This window comes from Plectropomus leopardus, chromosome 3, assembly GCF_008729295.1.
Source record: "Plectropomus leopardus isolate mb chromosome 3, YSFRI_Pleo_2.0, whole genome shotgun sequence".
In the NCBI taxonomy this organism is placed as follows: Eukaryota; Metazoa; Chordata; class Actinopteri; order Perciformes; family Serranidae; genus Plectropomus; species Plectropomus leopardus.
In genome coordinates, this window is record NC_056465.1 from 12,697,159 (window position 1) to 12,712,743 (window position 15,585).

Sequence of the window (15,585 nt, forward strand, 5' to 3'; positions counted from 1 at the left end):
TGTTGACTTCTTAGAGAATAAGTGCTTATATTTACTTTCAATGCTGACTTTTTAGCTTGTGTTAAGTTTTGGACAATAAGCCTTGCAGTCATTGACCCTTCTGTGAATGAGACTTGACCTTAAGGGTACAAAAGTCGGCACAAGCAGGAATAAATGTGACACTTTACAGATCCTTGATTAGGAAGATGTGGATTTTCTGTATGGAGGTCAAGACTGCAGTGACACACCATAAAAGATTGTAAGGGCATCAATGCCTTGCTCAGGGGCACTTAAAGTATAGCTCACCCCACAAAAAATGTGGATCTTATATAGTATACACCTCCCCAGGCTCTCCATGGTTCCAGAAAATGTTTTATATTGCTTTTGAAGGCACCCAAACAAAAGACAAAAAAAGGCTGAAAATTTGTGTGCTGCATTATCTGAGTCTTGAATCCAGTCATGGCCTCATAACTATTTTCGCTATTACTAAATAAAGCATTTCCAGTTAAAAACTTTGTTATGCAAGAATACGCACAACAAATTCCGCTGTGAGGACAGACTGGCTTCATTCAAATAAATAGAGGGCCTCTCTACCATCTCATGTCAGCAAAACTGCCATAAATATTGGCCTATTAAAAAAAAATATCTGAGGGTGGTGGGGGGTCGAAAGCAGACATGACTTCAGTACCAATAAAATTCTGGCTACGGCCCTGTTTACTATTACTTTACCATGCTGCAAAATGTTTTATTCATTTATTCATTTGTTTGTTTGTTTGCGATACCCAAATACGGATGAAAAATCACAATAAACCATAATTATCCGTGAGACCTTCATGTTATCCAGTATGAGGAGATCCTCCATGGGCTCCTCTTGCCCTTTAAACTGAGGAGGCGGGGCTATGAGGGGGGAGTTGTCTGGTGTGTACGTGTGGCTGCTCTGCCGCTGCAGTCGCCTCCTCATCGGGACAGACTGCGGATCACACAGGGCGACCAGAGGTGCTCATTGGCGGGTCAAAATGGTGAAAATAACGACAGTGAAGACCAAGCCGTACACGGACCAAAAGCCCGGGACGAGCGGCCTGAGGAAGAGGGTGACGGTGTTTCAACAGAACCAGCACTATGCGGAAAACTTCATTCAGAGCATTATCTCTGTCATCGAGCCTGCCGAGCGCCAGGCTGCCACTGTGGTGGTGGGAGGAGATGGGAGGTTTTTCATGAAAGACGCGATTCAGTTGATCGTTCAGATTGCTGCTGCCAACGGGGTCAGTAAGAGAAGGCAACATTGTCCACCTTTGCTGCCCCCCATACCTGTGTGTGTGTAACGTTAGCTAACGTTAGCCAAAGTTAGCTAAGATGCAGACCCCTGGTTAGCATGTCAGCTAACAAGTTTACGTCAAGCTCATTGACAGGTTTGACAACTGTAGTCTTCAGTAACGTTACTATTCTTACTAAGTTACTCGGATTTACTTGATTAGTTATCGACACTTTTGTACTGTTATGGGTTAGCGTAGTGTTGGCTTTTTAATGAGCACACCAGGAGACGTCGAGTGACTTGTAACGTTAGCGAATTGTAACGTAACGTCCGTTATTACTCAAAAAAGTCAGTAATAACCAACATGTTGTGTATTATTGTCAGAGTACGGTATTGCATGCGGTCATAGGTGTATGCTAACGTTAGCCCCATTCAAGAATTTGCCAAGGGGTCAAACACATTTTATCAACTTTTAATGATTTAGGCGGCGCGCCATTATAAAATGATTTCCCGCATTCTAGAAACAATGTTGGAGCAGCGTTGGCATCCCTCCCTCCATTTGTCATGTTTCAATTTTAGATATTTGTTTAAATGTCACAAAGACTGAGTTCATGAAACACTATTTGACAGTTCTCCTAAGGTCCAGGACAGTGGACCTTTAAGGCTATGCAAAAAAGAAAGGTGTCATTTTCACTCGTCTGGTTTTTCCTGCACTGTCTCCGATGCCAGCTTGACCGCAGTGATCTTTGGGAGAAAGTGCATGAAGGAGGCCACGATTACCTTTGACATTTACTGCTGCATACTGACACTAAACGACAACTCATTTGCTTCAGCTTGAGGATGACAGTATTGATTTACTGGATTTAGTCCCTCACAGTTATGTAAATGAGCAAAAACATGTTTGATTGTTGTTGCAAAATGAAGAATAGCCCAACGTTGTGTTGTTTCATAATAAGCTAAGATGCTACTGGCTGCCTTCACTCTGATGCTACTGACACGATTTTAGCCAAGAGGGGGGCGTGACATGCAACGTGCAGCCAGTCACGTTGCTCTGCATATGTGTGTAGCATAGATGGGGCGATAGCACATACAGTATGTTTGCGTTTAATTGGACATTTTACACATTTTACTACCCTGTGGCCCAATATTAACCCTGTATCCCCTGTGTGGTAAATATAATTGAAAGGATAAAGGAGCCTCATGGTATTTGCACAGGACATAATGTTTGCTGTCTAGACTGATTCTTATATCCTATGAGATAGTCTATTTTGCAGCTACTGCAAAGCAACACTTGACATTGATGCCAGTAGGTTGAAGTTGCACAAAGATGTTTTATTGTGCGCAGTTTCTCCACAAGTGGTTAATGTTAGGTAATGAAGCTGTGGAGAAACTGTCATTGCCAAAGCTGCACAGACAGGGGCACTTCTGTTCATATGTTTGCACAAAGCTAACCATTGCATGTTTAAATATAGGAATTCTTAGGCTGAGAGAGTGGCACAATTTTAAAAACACTCAGAAGATATACTTATTCCCTATTATGTAACCCTTCTTTTCATTTCTATGTGCCTATATTTAGAAGAAAATGAAGCAATTCCATCTTTAAATTAGATTCTGACTTGTTGACACTTGTTGACACATTTAGGAATTATTGGGGAGTAAAAGTGAAAGTTGACAAATATATGTGTGTGTGTATATATATATAAATACAGATACTCCCAAATATATATATATAAAATAACAAAGCATTATTATTATTATTATTACAAACACGAGATTGCATCAGTATCTCAGTCATAGCTTCCACTCTGATTTACAGACTGTCACGGTGACTGTAGCTGTGGTAAAGATATGATATACTTTGTACTATCATCAATGGTAAGCCATGGCCAGGGACGAGGAATAGAGCCCTTGCATACTCGAACACTTGAATCAAGGACTGCGATTAGAGAAAGGCTCAGTTCACTAACCCTAAATCTTTTCGTTCGGTTGCCAACATTTAGCCCAGCATTTCTCTGCGTTTCATTTTACTCTCTTCATCTTTATGTGTATGCATGTGTTTATTAATCTGTGTGTCCCTGTGTATGTATCTTCCCTCCTGCAGATTGGCCATCTGGTGATCGGTCAGAATGGCATCATGTCCACCCCTGCTGTCTCCTGTGTGATCCGCAAGATAAAGGCCGTTGGTGGCATTATCCTCACAGCCAGCCACAACCCTGGAGGCCCCAATGGAGACTTTGGCATTAAGTACAACATCTCCAGTGGAGGTAAATGGACACTGCATTGTGCAGCCAATGAGCTTATAAACCCAAAAGACCTCTCTCTACTATGTTTCATCTCAAGCAATGAGGATACATGAACATTAAGGCATTTTTGGAACTTTTTTTGGGCACATCATCATTTGTATTTGATACAGTATATTTGTTACTTAATTTCTAACAAACCTTTGACTTTGTCCCCAGGACCTGCTCCAGAAGGCATCACAAATAAAATATTTGAGATCAGCAAAAATCTGCAGGAGTATCACATCTGTCCAGAGCTGAAAGTGGATCTGTCCAAGATCGGCAAACAGACCTTTGAAGTTGATACTTTCAAGCCCTTCACAGGTACAGTGGCATAGAGAACAGAGTCCTGATCTCACCTGAAAGACAATTTATTGATGAGAGTTTCTTTGCTGTCAGGGTTTAAAATAAATACTTGCAATGTGCTGTTAAGTGTTAGTTTGTCTTAACAGCTTCCTCACTGCTCTTAAACATGATGTAGTAATCTGGAATAATGCATTAATGCCGCTGGTGACTCTGAATCTGTCAAACACCCATAGAACAAGTTTTACCAGGATGCGATGAAAGTTAGATAGCCACCCCAAAGTCTTTATCTTGACATCTACTGCGATCCTAATTGTAGTCTGTTTCCTCTTTATTTCTGTCAGTGGAGATTGTGGACTCCGTGGAGGCCTATGCTGAGATGCTGAGGGGCATCTTTGACTTTGCTGCACTGAAAGAGCTTCTCTCTGGAGCCAATCACATCAATGTCCGCCTGGATGCTATGCATGGAGGTAGGAAACAGCGCAGCACAACTTCAGACTTTTTTTGATTGGCAGAAAAACAATAGATTGCAAAGACGGGTTTGGACTTAAACTTCAGATGGTGGACACTGGGGTCCCCGTATTAAAAAAAAAAGTTGAAGGAAATATTTCTTACAAACAGCAAAAAACTATAAACATCTTATAAAGGAGTTGCATTGTTTATTCTTTAATTGGTCTCTTTTAAGACTGTCTTTCTCCTTTCAGTGGTTGGTCCTTATGTGAAGAAAATAGTCTGTGAAGAGCTGGGTTCTCCTGCCAATTCAGCAGTCAACTGCGTCCCTCAGGAGGACTTTGGAGGCCACCACCCCGACCCCAACTTGACCTACGCTGCTGACCTCGTCAACACCATGAAAGGAGGAGAATATGATTTTGGCGCCGCCTTCGATGGTGATGGCGTAAGTCAACTTTTTTTTTGCAGTAAGATTATTTTGCAGCAGTTTAATCAGACAGTATATTGGAGAGGGGTGAGAACAGGGTTGTGAAGTTCTTGAACTGAATTTGAATCCATGATGTCAGCTCACATAAAGTGAATTTAATAAACTCTGGTCTATTAAGTTTTAATTAAAAGTTTTTCCTTTTTTTAACAGGCTAAAGTAATGGGCCTGAGTCCGAGAGTGAAACTAAATCAAACTGATTTTGAGTTTGGCACAGCATTTAATGAGGACAGAGAATGTTTTGATTTAGCTTTTTTTTTTTCCTCGAGCTTTCCCACAGACGCTTTTCATCTGTTCAGTGAGAGGAACAGCCCAACTTTTAACATAACGGGGTTGCTAATAGAGGAAAATATGCTGAAATCATTAAGCCATACTAAGTAATTTTTTATTCCTCTGCTACCTTCAAAACTCATAATGAGACAGAAAATGTTTGTGATTTTTGAGATACCATTTTTGGAGAATATTGCATTTGCCTCCACGTGGATTCAGGCGTAAAACATCATCTATGGGGATTTAATATCTCCTGCAAAAAAAAATACTCAGGCAGGGGGCAGTCTCTAAACTTTTCTGTTGCCAATTAATAACCATTTACTTCAGCTCAGGAAACTAATAAATGTCACAGTTTCTATCTCCCATTTTTGACCCCTGTTTGTGTCACTATCGCAGGACCGTAACATGGTGCTGGGTAAACACGGCTTTTTCGTGAACCCCTCAGACTCAGTGGCTGTCATTGCTGCCAACATCACCAGCATCCCTTACTTCCAAAAGACTGGGGTCAAAGGACTGGCCCGCAGTATGCCCACCAGTGGAGCCCTTGACAAGTAAAAACTACACAACATAACAGCCAATCTAAAGTTTTCCTTCTATGGTAAACCGAGAAACTGCTGTTCTAGATCAGTTACAGATCAGCTTTTTCTAATGCGGTTTATTGTGTGTGCCAATCTGTTTCAGTGTGGCTAAAGCTCTGCAGATGCAGCTGTACGAGACTCCAACTGGCTGGAAGTTCTTCGGAAATCTGATGGATGCTGGAAAGCTTTCCCTGTGTGGGGAGGAGAGCTTCGGCACAGGTGAGTGACTGTTGTCATATTTATGTAGCCAGAACTCCAGTGAACGAAAGCAGCGCACCTCATTCACTCAATCATTCATGCCCTCTTTTCTCCCTCTGCTCACCGACCAGGCTCAGATCATATCCGTGAGAAGGACGGCCTGTGGGCGGTGCTTGCATGGCTGTCAATCTTGGCCACCAGGAAACAGAGCGTGGAAGAGATCATGAAGGATCACTGGCAGAAGTTTGGCAGGAACTTCTTCACCAGGTCAGGAATGATCCCTGTGGAACAGTTCATGAAACATGAGCTTGAGTTCTGAAAGAGGAGTGTTTCAAGCTGCCTGTGGAACAAATGTTTTAAAAATATCTATATTGCTGGCCCCAAGGTTGGTTCAAACAGTTGTAAATGGAATGATGCAGGAATGTCCTCTGATCAAATTGTCCTCTGGCGCCTTCTAGTGGCAAATAACAGAACTTCAGCCTAACAAAAACCCAGTCAGTCAGTTCATACAGCTGTTTTAATGCTCTTTTTATTTTTTTTATTTTTTTTTTTAAATGTTTCAGATTTTTCTTTGATTATTCTGACAAAATCAATATTTTGTCTAATTTTGAAAACAGGGAAAATCTCAAAGTAATAAAGTGGAAACTGCTCATAGCGATCACAGTTACAGTCATCAACAAGTGTGTATGGGGAAAGCACCTGTGGTTTTAGCCACCCTTGTCCGGTGGATTGATACTGCTCAAGCACATAATGTCCCTGTAATGAAACAGTTATACTGTAATTTGAAATAGTCAATGTTCAGTAAATAGCAAAGCTGTCTGTTTCATTACTTTATATTCACACAACTAACACACAAATGTCAATTAGATGATAATATGCATGAGAAATAAAGAAAACATTAAGAGTGATCACCTTGACCTGGACAGAGGTGATCACTAGCGCTTTCCACTGTAACTTGCAGAGACCTTAAAAAGCCATAACTCCTGTCACCTCAAACCAAAGTTAAACTGATTATCTTCCCATCAAAAATCACCGATTGTGAGTTGTTTGAAAGTTAGAAGCCAGATTATATTTTTAAAATCAACCTTGTCCAATTTCACATCCAGGTACGACTATGAGGAGGTCGACTCAGACGCTGCCAACAAGATGATCAAGGATCTGGAGACAGCGATGTTTGACCCATCCTTTGTAGGCAAGAAGTTCTCATCGGGCGATAAGACTTATGAGGTGGCTGTCTCTGACAACTTCGCCTACACAGACCCTGTGGACGGAAGTGTGTCCAAAAACCAGGTGAGAGGCTGCAAGGCAGAGCACATTCAAAGTGTACTCTGTGTTCTTTCAGTTTTTTCATCAAACAGCAGATGTAGTCCATTACTGAGATGGAGATCTGTAAGTGGTTTCTACAGTGTTGTGCTCAAGCTCATGTTTGAGGGATGCTTGTTCGGTCAGCTTTTTTAGCTAATGGAGCACGTCACACTGTGAATCTGCACAGTTTAAAATGAAAGAGCAAAACTGTATCAAATGAATTCAAAATTGAATGAATATGTGACAAAGTCTTATTGAAGAGATTGTGGCCTATCAGCATGTAACGGTGTTATTACACCTCGTAATTCTACTTCCACGTGTTTTCCAGTTACTGTGTGTTTTCATTAATCATAATCTTTTCCCCGTCTTTCTCTGTTCCTCTCTCAGGGCCTCCGGATCATCTTCTCTGATGGTTCTAGGATCATTTTCCGTCTCAGCGGTACAGGCAGCGCGGGAGCAACCATCAGGCTCTACATAGACAGCTATGAGAAGGATCCCCAGAAGATTTACCAGGACCCACAGGTCAGGACAATAAGGAGTTATTCCAGCTCGATCCAGCGAGAGAGACTAGACAATGAGGTCATCAGATGGGAAAATAAACACTTGTGTAACCAGCACCAATGAAAAATCACAGAAAAAGAATAAGGATATTAATTTAGTGTGACACCTCACCAAGGTTAAAGCGGTCAAAGTTTAGCTCACATGGGTCCCAGAACCCTTCATGCTGGCTGGAATGATCTGTAACCTGCGGCTCGGCCAGCTTGCATTGGGTGGAGCCCTCCTAAAACGAGTTCCAGAGCTTGTATTCAACGTGGGAGATGATGGAGATGTTTGGCCCAGTCTTGAGTTATGGCAGATTATCAGGGCCAGAATGAAGAGAGGGAAACATAGCACGAGGGAGAAATAAAGCGCGTGAGTTCCAACTAGACACTTCATAAAGTCGTTTTGACTGGTGAGGACAGGGAGGTGATGTAGAACAAGAAAGCGAGACAAAACCGAAAAAAAAGGTGAATGAACGTTCTACTGCAGGTCTTTATCGTCTTCAGTGCTCACACACCATGAACGAACAGATAAGAAGAAGCATATTCAGAATCTTAACTTGACAGATAAATGGCCGGTGGGTTAATGGTTCAGTTGGCTGACTGTGGGTTGGCTTGATTTACACATTACGAGTGTTGACTTTAGATATACGCAGGTAGTGACGGAAAGAGAAAGCACTTTGCGCAACATTTCACATCACTTACAATGGCACTTGTTTAGTATGTTCAGAATATTCTTCTTCGGTCTGGTTTGCTTTGGTGTGTTAAATATGGCCATTATATTTTGTAAAGTCCTCTAGTGTAAACCTCCATAAAGTTGACCGTACCAGTGTCTCCAAAGCTAGCTTTTGCCATGTTTCTGTTGTCTATGTAATAGTACACAAACACATATATATATATGTATATATACATATATATATATATATATGTGTGTGTGTGTGTGTGTGTGTGTGTGTATGTGTGTGTGTATATATATATATATATAAACTTCTTGTATGGATGAAACAAACAAGATACATGTTAATTAGTGAACTTAAAGTGTTGATGAGTGGATTTTGTCGTCTTTAAACTGGGGATGGGCATTTTACGTAACTTCCATATGAGAGTTCTTGTATTAAATTATTACAATGTACTCGAGTTCTTGCAAAAAACATTAAAATAGAATTGTTAATTGGCCAACAATGGATAGAAATACAATTTGAAATTTATTAATTAAAAGACCAAGCTTCAATTAGCCAATTAAACAATACATTTAAAGTTAACTGTAGAAAAATCAGCAAACTCATAAGTTAGATAGATTAGATTCGGTGCTGGAGGACCTCCAGGGTCCGGAACTGCATTCCTCCCATTCAGGTCAACGTCTACCCGGTTAGCACAAGCTAACACACCAGCAGTGTTTAACATCCGACACCGAGCGGTTTAACAGTCCAAACAAACTTGCACTGACTCCCAAATGGCTTGACTTTGACGTTAAACCCGTTAATAACCGTTAGGTAACAGTGTGATGCTAAGAGTTGGCCCTGACAGTTTGTGTGTGTGTGTGTGTGTGTGTGTGTGTGTGTGTGTTGTGTGTGTGTGTGTGTGTGTGTGTGTGTGGTGGGGTGGGTGGTGTGGTGTGGGGGGGCAGACCCCCCACAACTGTTTCCTGGTGTGAAGCTCACATGCCTGTAGCAGTAGTCTGCTTAGTGTCCAATGATAAACAGGAGAGAGCAACAGTGGGGTAGGGAGGCACTTAGCAAAGTAATATGCTGAACGCAGCTCAACAATTACATACGATTATTTCCATATATATATATATACAATATATGTTAAATAAATGATGAGTCCACACGAGTATTTGAGGACCTGAGTACTCATGCGAATCCCTACTTTAATCAGAGCCAGAATAGCTATTTCCTCTGGTCTCTATTCCTTGTGCTAAGCCAAGCTGACTGGCTGCTGCCTCTAGCTTCACATTTAGCGTGCACTGCACACGTGTGACATTGATCTGCTCATCTAAGTCTCAGCAAGAAAGTGAATAAGTACATTCCACAAAATGTTGAACTATTCCTTGATGTGTAGTAAAAAAAGGACTCTCAGTGAAACAGTGTAACAGGTTATACAAGGCTGTAAGAAAATGCACGAATTGCAGGATTTGTGAGGACAGCATGACCTGTGCGGGAAATCATATGTTCTTTATGTTTGTGTTGTCTCTTTTTGCAGGTGATGCTGGCTCCCCTGGTAGACATCGCCCTGAAAGTCTCTCAGCTCCAAGAGAAGACTGGTCGTACTGGCCCCACTGTGATCACATGATTCCTTTGCCGCACTGCCTCCACTCACCCTCAGCAACAGGATACCTCCGCTCTCTCTGGGGTGAAGCTGCCCTTGAATGCTGTCTTGGCTTCAGTTCCTGAACCTCTTAGAAACAGAGCTGGATGAAAAAGGGAAACTCAACATGCTGGTTATATACAAGAAAATTCATGAGGTATGATATATGTTACACTGAAATATACCCACTGCCATTGTTTAGTGTTTCACTGGAGTATTAATATGCTGTTTTCTTGAAAAAAAGGGAAGAAATTCATCTGAGGGGTCAGATAATTTATCTTGACATATTTCAAGTGACCTGCCAGATATATAGACATTGTCACACATTAATATTTTGTTAATGTGATTTAAAGAAAACAACATTTAAAGATTCAGTAATGGACTGAAATACTTGAATAGAGTGTGCCTCATGTAATTTCTGAAACCATGTTTAAAAATGTTATTGTCCAGATCTGTTTCTAAACAATGTCGTTAGATGGAGAAACCATAAATCAGCAATCTAGAGCAACCTCACCCCACATTTTCCTTTCTGACCTGGTGCCTTCCCCTCCCTCTGTTCTCCAGAACCACCAAAATAGCCTCTCAGCCCTAACCATGACCCACAGCTAAAGCCTTGAGAACTAACACGTACACCATTAATAAAATAACATTACACAAAAGAAGTATTGTGGTAATGTTTTAAATCCGTCTCATGATTTTTGTTTGCTGAATATTTGATGCATTCAATTCATACAAGGATATAAGGAAGCTTAATACATTCATTTAAGGACAAAAAATGCTCCTCTGTTTTTCTGAATTATTTCAGAATTATGAGTAAAAGTTTTCATGTGGAAAAAAATTCTGCTCTACTTTTCTGAATTAACGAGGTAAGTATATTTTTAACTTATGTCAGAAAAATTAGCAGTTTTTTTCATGAAAGCTTTTCTTATTATTCTGATACAATCTTTTAATGTAGAAAAACTGAGTGGATTTTTTAATGAATGTTTTTCATAATTCTAGGGTAATAATCTTGCTAATTCAGAAAAAAAAATAAATTTACGAGATTTTCATCATGTTAATTAAGAAAAACAGATTTTTTAAATAACTTTTTTGTTTAGAGTAATTCTTATATAATCTCGTTAATTCAGAACAATGAGAATTTACGAGATTATTATCTCATTACTTCAGAAAAACAGCAGTTTTTTTAATATGAAACCTTTTTTAGTAATACTGAGATAATAATCTGTCAATTCATAAAAACAACAGCAGGGCAGTTTTTTTCTCAAATCGATGCATTAATTGATGTCTGTCATCGAGGTATTTATATATACTGTACCTTTCCTTCTAGAAACCAGCTGGTGCTTGACAAAGTGTTCAGCCCAGCTGTAATTACCTTAGCAGACCTGGGTTTAGAAAAGTGATCATCCACAAGAGAGACTGAAACAAGAGTGTGTAAGGTTGTATTAATAATGGCTTATTTTCAGACTGAGAAATTATTCTAGATAAACGCAAAACGCAAAGATCCTGTCCTGCAGCGGGTGAGCCAAGTCGTAGGACTAGCCTCCCGGAGAATAAAGTGCTTTGAAAAAAGTCAAAGCCTCTCCACAGACATTCCTGAGGCAAGCAGAGAAGCATTAACTGATGTATTTTCTTCCTCCCTCACAAGTCCTCTGGTGTAATGAGATAGTCACTATAATCCTGATTAACGATTACAGTTCTAAAGTGTCAGGAGGTCGGAGGATCCCACAGGCTATATCTAAAGGCAAACAGACAAGAGCTGAAACACATTTTTATTTCTTTTCTGCAAGCGCTTCGAAATGTCGTTTTTCACAGGGGGAATGAATGAATGATGTTAGAGACTCTACAGGTTCTGGATTGGTGTCAACTTTTTCCTCAAACAACTCCCATATTTGGACGCAAATTGGCTACAATTAAGTTAATAGGAGTGAGGGTGGAAAATCAGGTGCACCCACGAACAGCGCAGTGAGCGCTCCGTGTTTCTCACTCTGAACACGAAAGAGAAAATTGGCCTCAATCACAGATGGCACATTATTCGCCAATTTCTGCCACGTGTCATTCACTCTGACAGACACAATCAGCTCGACCTGTTTGCGTAAATCACCCCAAAACACATGGTAAGCAGTAAAAGTTCCTGAGCTGGAACTAATTGACCGTTCAAGTTGTATTTTCTCACAGCTATTTGAAAAGTTTGATGTATGACGAAGTAACTGCCTTTCCCTTAGTTTTACTGACACAAGCTTCAAGACACATATTTCAAATAGCATTGTTGGCCATTAAGACCTAAATCAGAATTAATGTTTCCAATCTTTTATCTGTGTTTACATTAAGATTGGGGATAAGGCTTTTAAGACTTATTGCAAGCCTTCAAAGACACAGTCTGTGGCATTTGGGATGTATAAGTGCCCTAAACAGTTCCTCTCTATTCCCTCTGGAGTCGCACTAACAGGGTGGAAACTTTTTCATGCTGCATTGTTCAGACCCTGTCAGGCTGACACAGTGCAATACATAATGTGTTCCTCTTGTTCTGCTCGTAATAGCTTACAGGCTGTATTTGGATTGGCTGTCATTACATCAGGTAATCACAATAAAGCTTACATTAAGCCGGCCTGGCCCGTAGCTATTAGATGTCCAAATGGCTTTCTCTGGAGCTGGCATGGAGCCTCATGTTTTTAGAGCGGCCTGTTCATTGCTCTCCTGCAAGAAGAGGGCAACGCGGCGTACAAAGACATCATTCTCAGAGTCCTCAAACAAGAACTCTGTGCAATCAGGTTCCTCTGGTTCTTGTTTTTGTAAGTCTTTTTCTTTGCTTATGCACAACTTTCTGTGTCAGGTGATACAGTATTGGAGTTAGGAAAGCTTCCATGGCACCTCACTACATTGAATTTTTTCATTGCAGTTTGTCTCTTCCAAAACTAATAAGTCAATTCTCATTTAATGTCATCACTTGAGAACTTTAATGGCCGTCAGAATGAGGCCAATAACGATCGGACACTAAGTTAGAAGGATTACAACATCGTTCTACGGGAAGTTATGATGGTTGTCATGGTTGAAAATAGCTTTCTCATGAGCTGCTGGGGCCCCTGGTACACCCGCTGTGTACATTTGCACAGTAAATTTGGGCTTGCTGTGTGAGTAAAATACATTTGTATTTAGGATTATGTACCAAGTAAGCACAGAATGAGCAGAAATATTGAAGGTCATAAAATTAGTTTCTCACACAGGGCCTCCCATCAAGTTGGGACCATCTGTAGGTCCTTATCATTTTGATATTATGCTTCATAAATATTAAAACGCATTGCACAGCTGTGTGCCATTTTGTGGTTTCCTTATATACGATACAATGATCCATCACTGAGGGGCAGTTGCCTGCTTTGTTCATTTGCTGCCGCGGACTTCACCCCCACCTCAATCCAAGCAATCCAAGACATCATGGACCAGTTTGTCCACTCAACACACGGACTGATGTTTGCCATTCCAACCAACCTCCAGTGAGACTAAAAACATCAGGTGAACATCTCATGAAGACATCGTAAATAAGGCTTTTATGTAACTGTGTTGTAATGCTTTTTAATGTTACTAGGTTTAATAAATCTACCTTGTATTTGAAACAGCAAAATACACTAACAGAGTGGGTGAAAAGTGATCTCATTACAATACATAAACCTCAACATTACATTAAGCGTTGATAACAAACGTGTCCCTGCCTAGTGGTTAGCATATCTACATAGTCCCAATTAAAAGCACATTCCATTTGTAGTGCTAAAGCACAATGATGTTGCTTTCCTGCCTGTACATAAATTAATCATGTTTACTTCCAATCAGACAGTTTGTCCTCAAAAGTAAAGGTAGACTTTTTTGTGATTTTTTTGCAAAGTGTCCATTTATTGTACAGGTGACATGAAAATCAGTATATGCAACTCAACTTGAAATGACACAATCTATTATTTGGACTTTTTATGTGCTGTTTTTAAATTTGAATGATGTTTAGCTAATTGAGAACTTAAACTAGTCTCTCTTTTTAAAACAAGATATCACTTCTAACTCATCCGCTGGACGTGAACAAGCTCTGACAGGGTGTGTGAGACTCACAAAGTCTGAGGCAAACCTTAAAAAAAACTTGGCATTAATGGATGTAGAGGCTCCGCATGAGTCATCACCATTTTACACTCTCAGTTTTCAGGGTCTGGGGCAGAAGTGTACAGGATGATGAGTGAGGCCATAAAAACTGCTCAGCAACGGGATGAGACGACTGTGAACATTTCTGACCACACAGTTGAACCGAGCGGCGTGGAGTTGAGGCTGGCTGGTGTCCACAAGGCGCTTCGTAGCTTCTCATTCATTCTTCCCCTGGCTCCCAGTCAATATAAAGACAATTATGCCAGGAAACACCACACTTCTATGGCCCATTGTCCTTTGTGTGTTTGATGGAGAGACCATTTTGATTTGAGATGAAAGAGAAACTGGATGTTGAGGCTTTATATTGTGCCAGATATACTCACCGTTTTCTAATCCGTTGTATACTGTCGGCAGGCAACAGGGCAATGTGTTTTTGTCCTGTTAGCGTGATGTAATCTTAAACAACAAAAATCTGTTCTCGCCTTATTTATCCCCATTCCATATGTGCTGCACTAAAAATATAAACAAAAGAAGAAAAATGCAGTACAGTATCAAACACAGCGATGTATTGTGTGTTACATGTGTTCAACTGCAAGCAATTATTGTTCTGCTGCTTGAAACTTCACATATTTGGAGGCCCTATAGAGAAGAATGGGAGAAGAATGAAAGAATGACAGGCCTCTTTCAAACAGTTGAGATGTTCCTTTATGGTGTATGTAAAATAGAAAAAATAAATAAATATTAACAAACCATTCACTGTTTTGTTACCATAGGATAAGTATTACCAGTACTGGTATGTTTTCCATGTATTTATTCTTGATGTCTCATGTGTTTTTTAAAACATATAATGGGATAATATTAACAATTTAACATTCACAACAATGTATATTCATCTTTTTTTATTTCATAAAAAATATTAATTTATCTTTATCTTTGCATAACTACCTTAACCATAAAAGTAACATTTAACTGTTTGGTTGAGCATGGCTTTCGACAGTAAAACAAAAAATCTTACTTCTGAAATTATTTCACTGTTTGTAATGGATCAGATTAAATATATGATTTCACATCAATGAATGGTCAGATTTTTTAAAAATGTATTAGTAAATAGTCCATTTTAATTTCATTAGCTTAGCTTCACTACCTGTACCATTAAAGGACAAAAGAGACCCTACATAAATCTATTCAGTAAGACCTCTGAAACTTTAACATTTCAAGAAATATTCCTAGAACTGAAAAGGCAAATTATTTAAACACACAGCGACATCTAGAGGATTTTTCTAGCATAACGTACCAAAACCAAATGGTAGAGATAGTTCAGTCAGGTTGAATTAATTTTTCTTTTTTTTTTTAGATTATTTTTTGGCATTTTTGCCTTTATTAGATAGAACAGAAGATTGATACCTTGAAAGGGGGAGTGAGAGGGGATGACATACAGCCAAGAGCTGTGAGTTGGAGTCGAATCCGCAGCCACTGCAGCAAGGACATTGCCTTATAGTAGTTGCCTTTTGATGTAGTGAGTCAA

The 15,585-nt window shown here is 39.9% G+C and overlaps 1 protein-coding gene across 1 annotated transcript; it reads left to right on the forward strand.

The window, feature by feature from the left end:
* Positions 1 to 912: 912 nt before the first annotated feature.
* On the forward strand, positions 913 to 10,606 carry pgm1 (phosphoglucomutase 1). The gene is made up of 11 exons (XM_042484072.1): positions 913 to 1,241; positions 3,333 to 3,495; positions 3,691 to 3,834; positions 4,158 to 4,283; positions 4,518 to 4,708; positions 5,414 to 5,568; positions 5,699 to 5,814; positions 5,925 to 6,060; positions 6,900 to 7,083; positions 7,486 to 7,620; positions 9,840 to 10,606. The coding sequence occupies exons 1-11, from the start codon at positions 996 to 998 to the stop codon at positions 9,927 to 9,929; spliced, it is 1,686 nt and encodes a 561-aa protein (XP_042340006.1). The 5' UTR covers positions 913 to 995; the 3' UTR covers positions 9,930 to 10,606.
* Positions 10,607 to 15,585: the final 4,979 nt, after the last annotated feature.

Excerpts from the sequence above, each read along its gene's own strand:
- pgm1 (XM_042484072.1), top strand. The coding sequence starts at position 996 with ATGGTGAAAATAACGACAGTGAAGACCAAGCCGTACACGGACCAAAAG. Across the intron at positions 3,496-3,690 it reads GTACAACATCTCCAGTGGAG|GACCTGCTCCAGAAGGCATC; the intron begins GTAAATGGACAC and ends CTTTGTCCCCAG. Across the intron at positions 7,084-7,485 it reads GAAGTGTGTCCAAAAACCAG|GGCCTCCGGATCATCTTCTC; the intron begins GTGAGAGGCTGC and ends TTCCTCTCTCAG.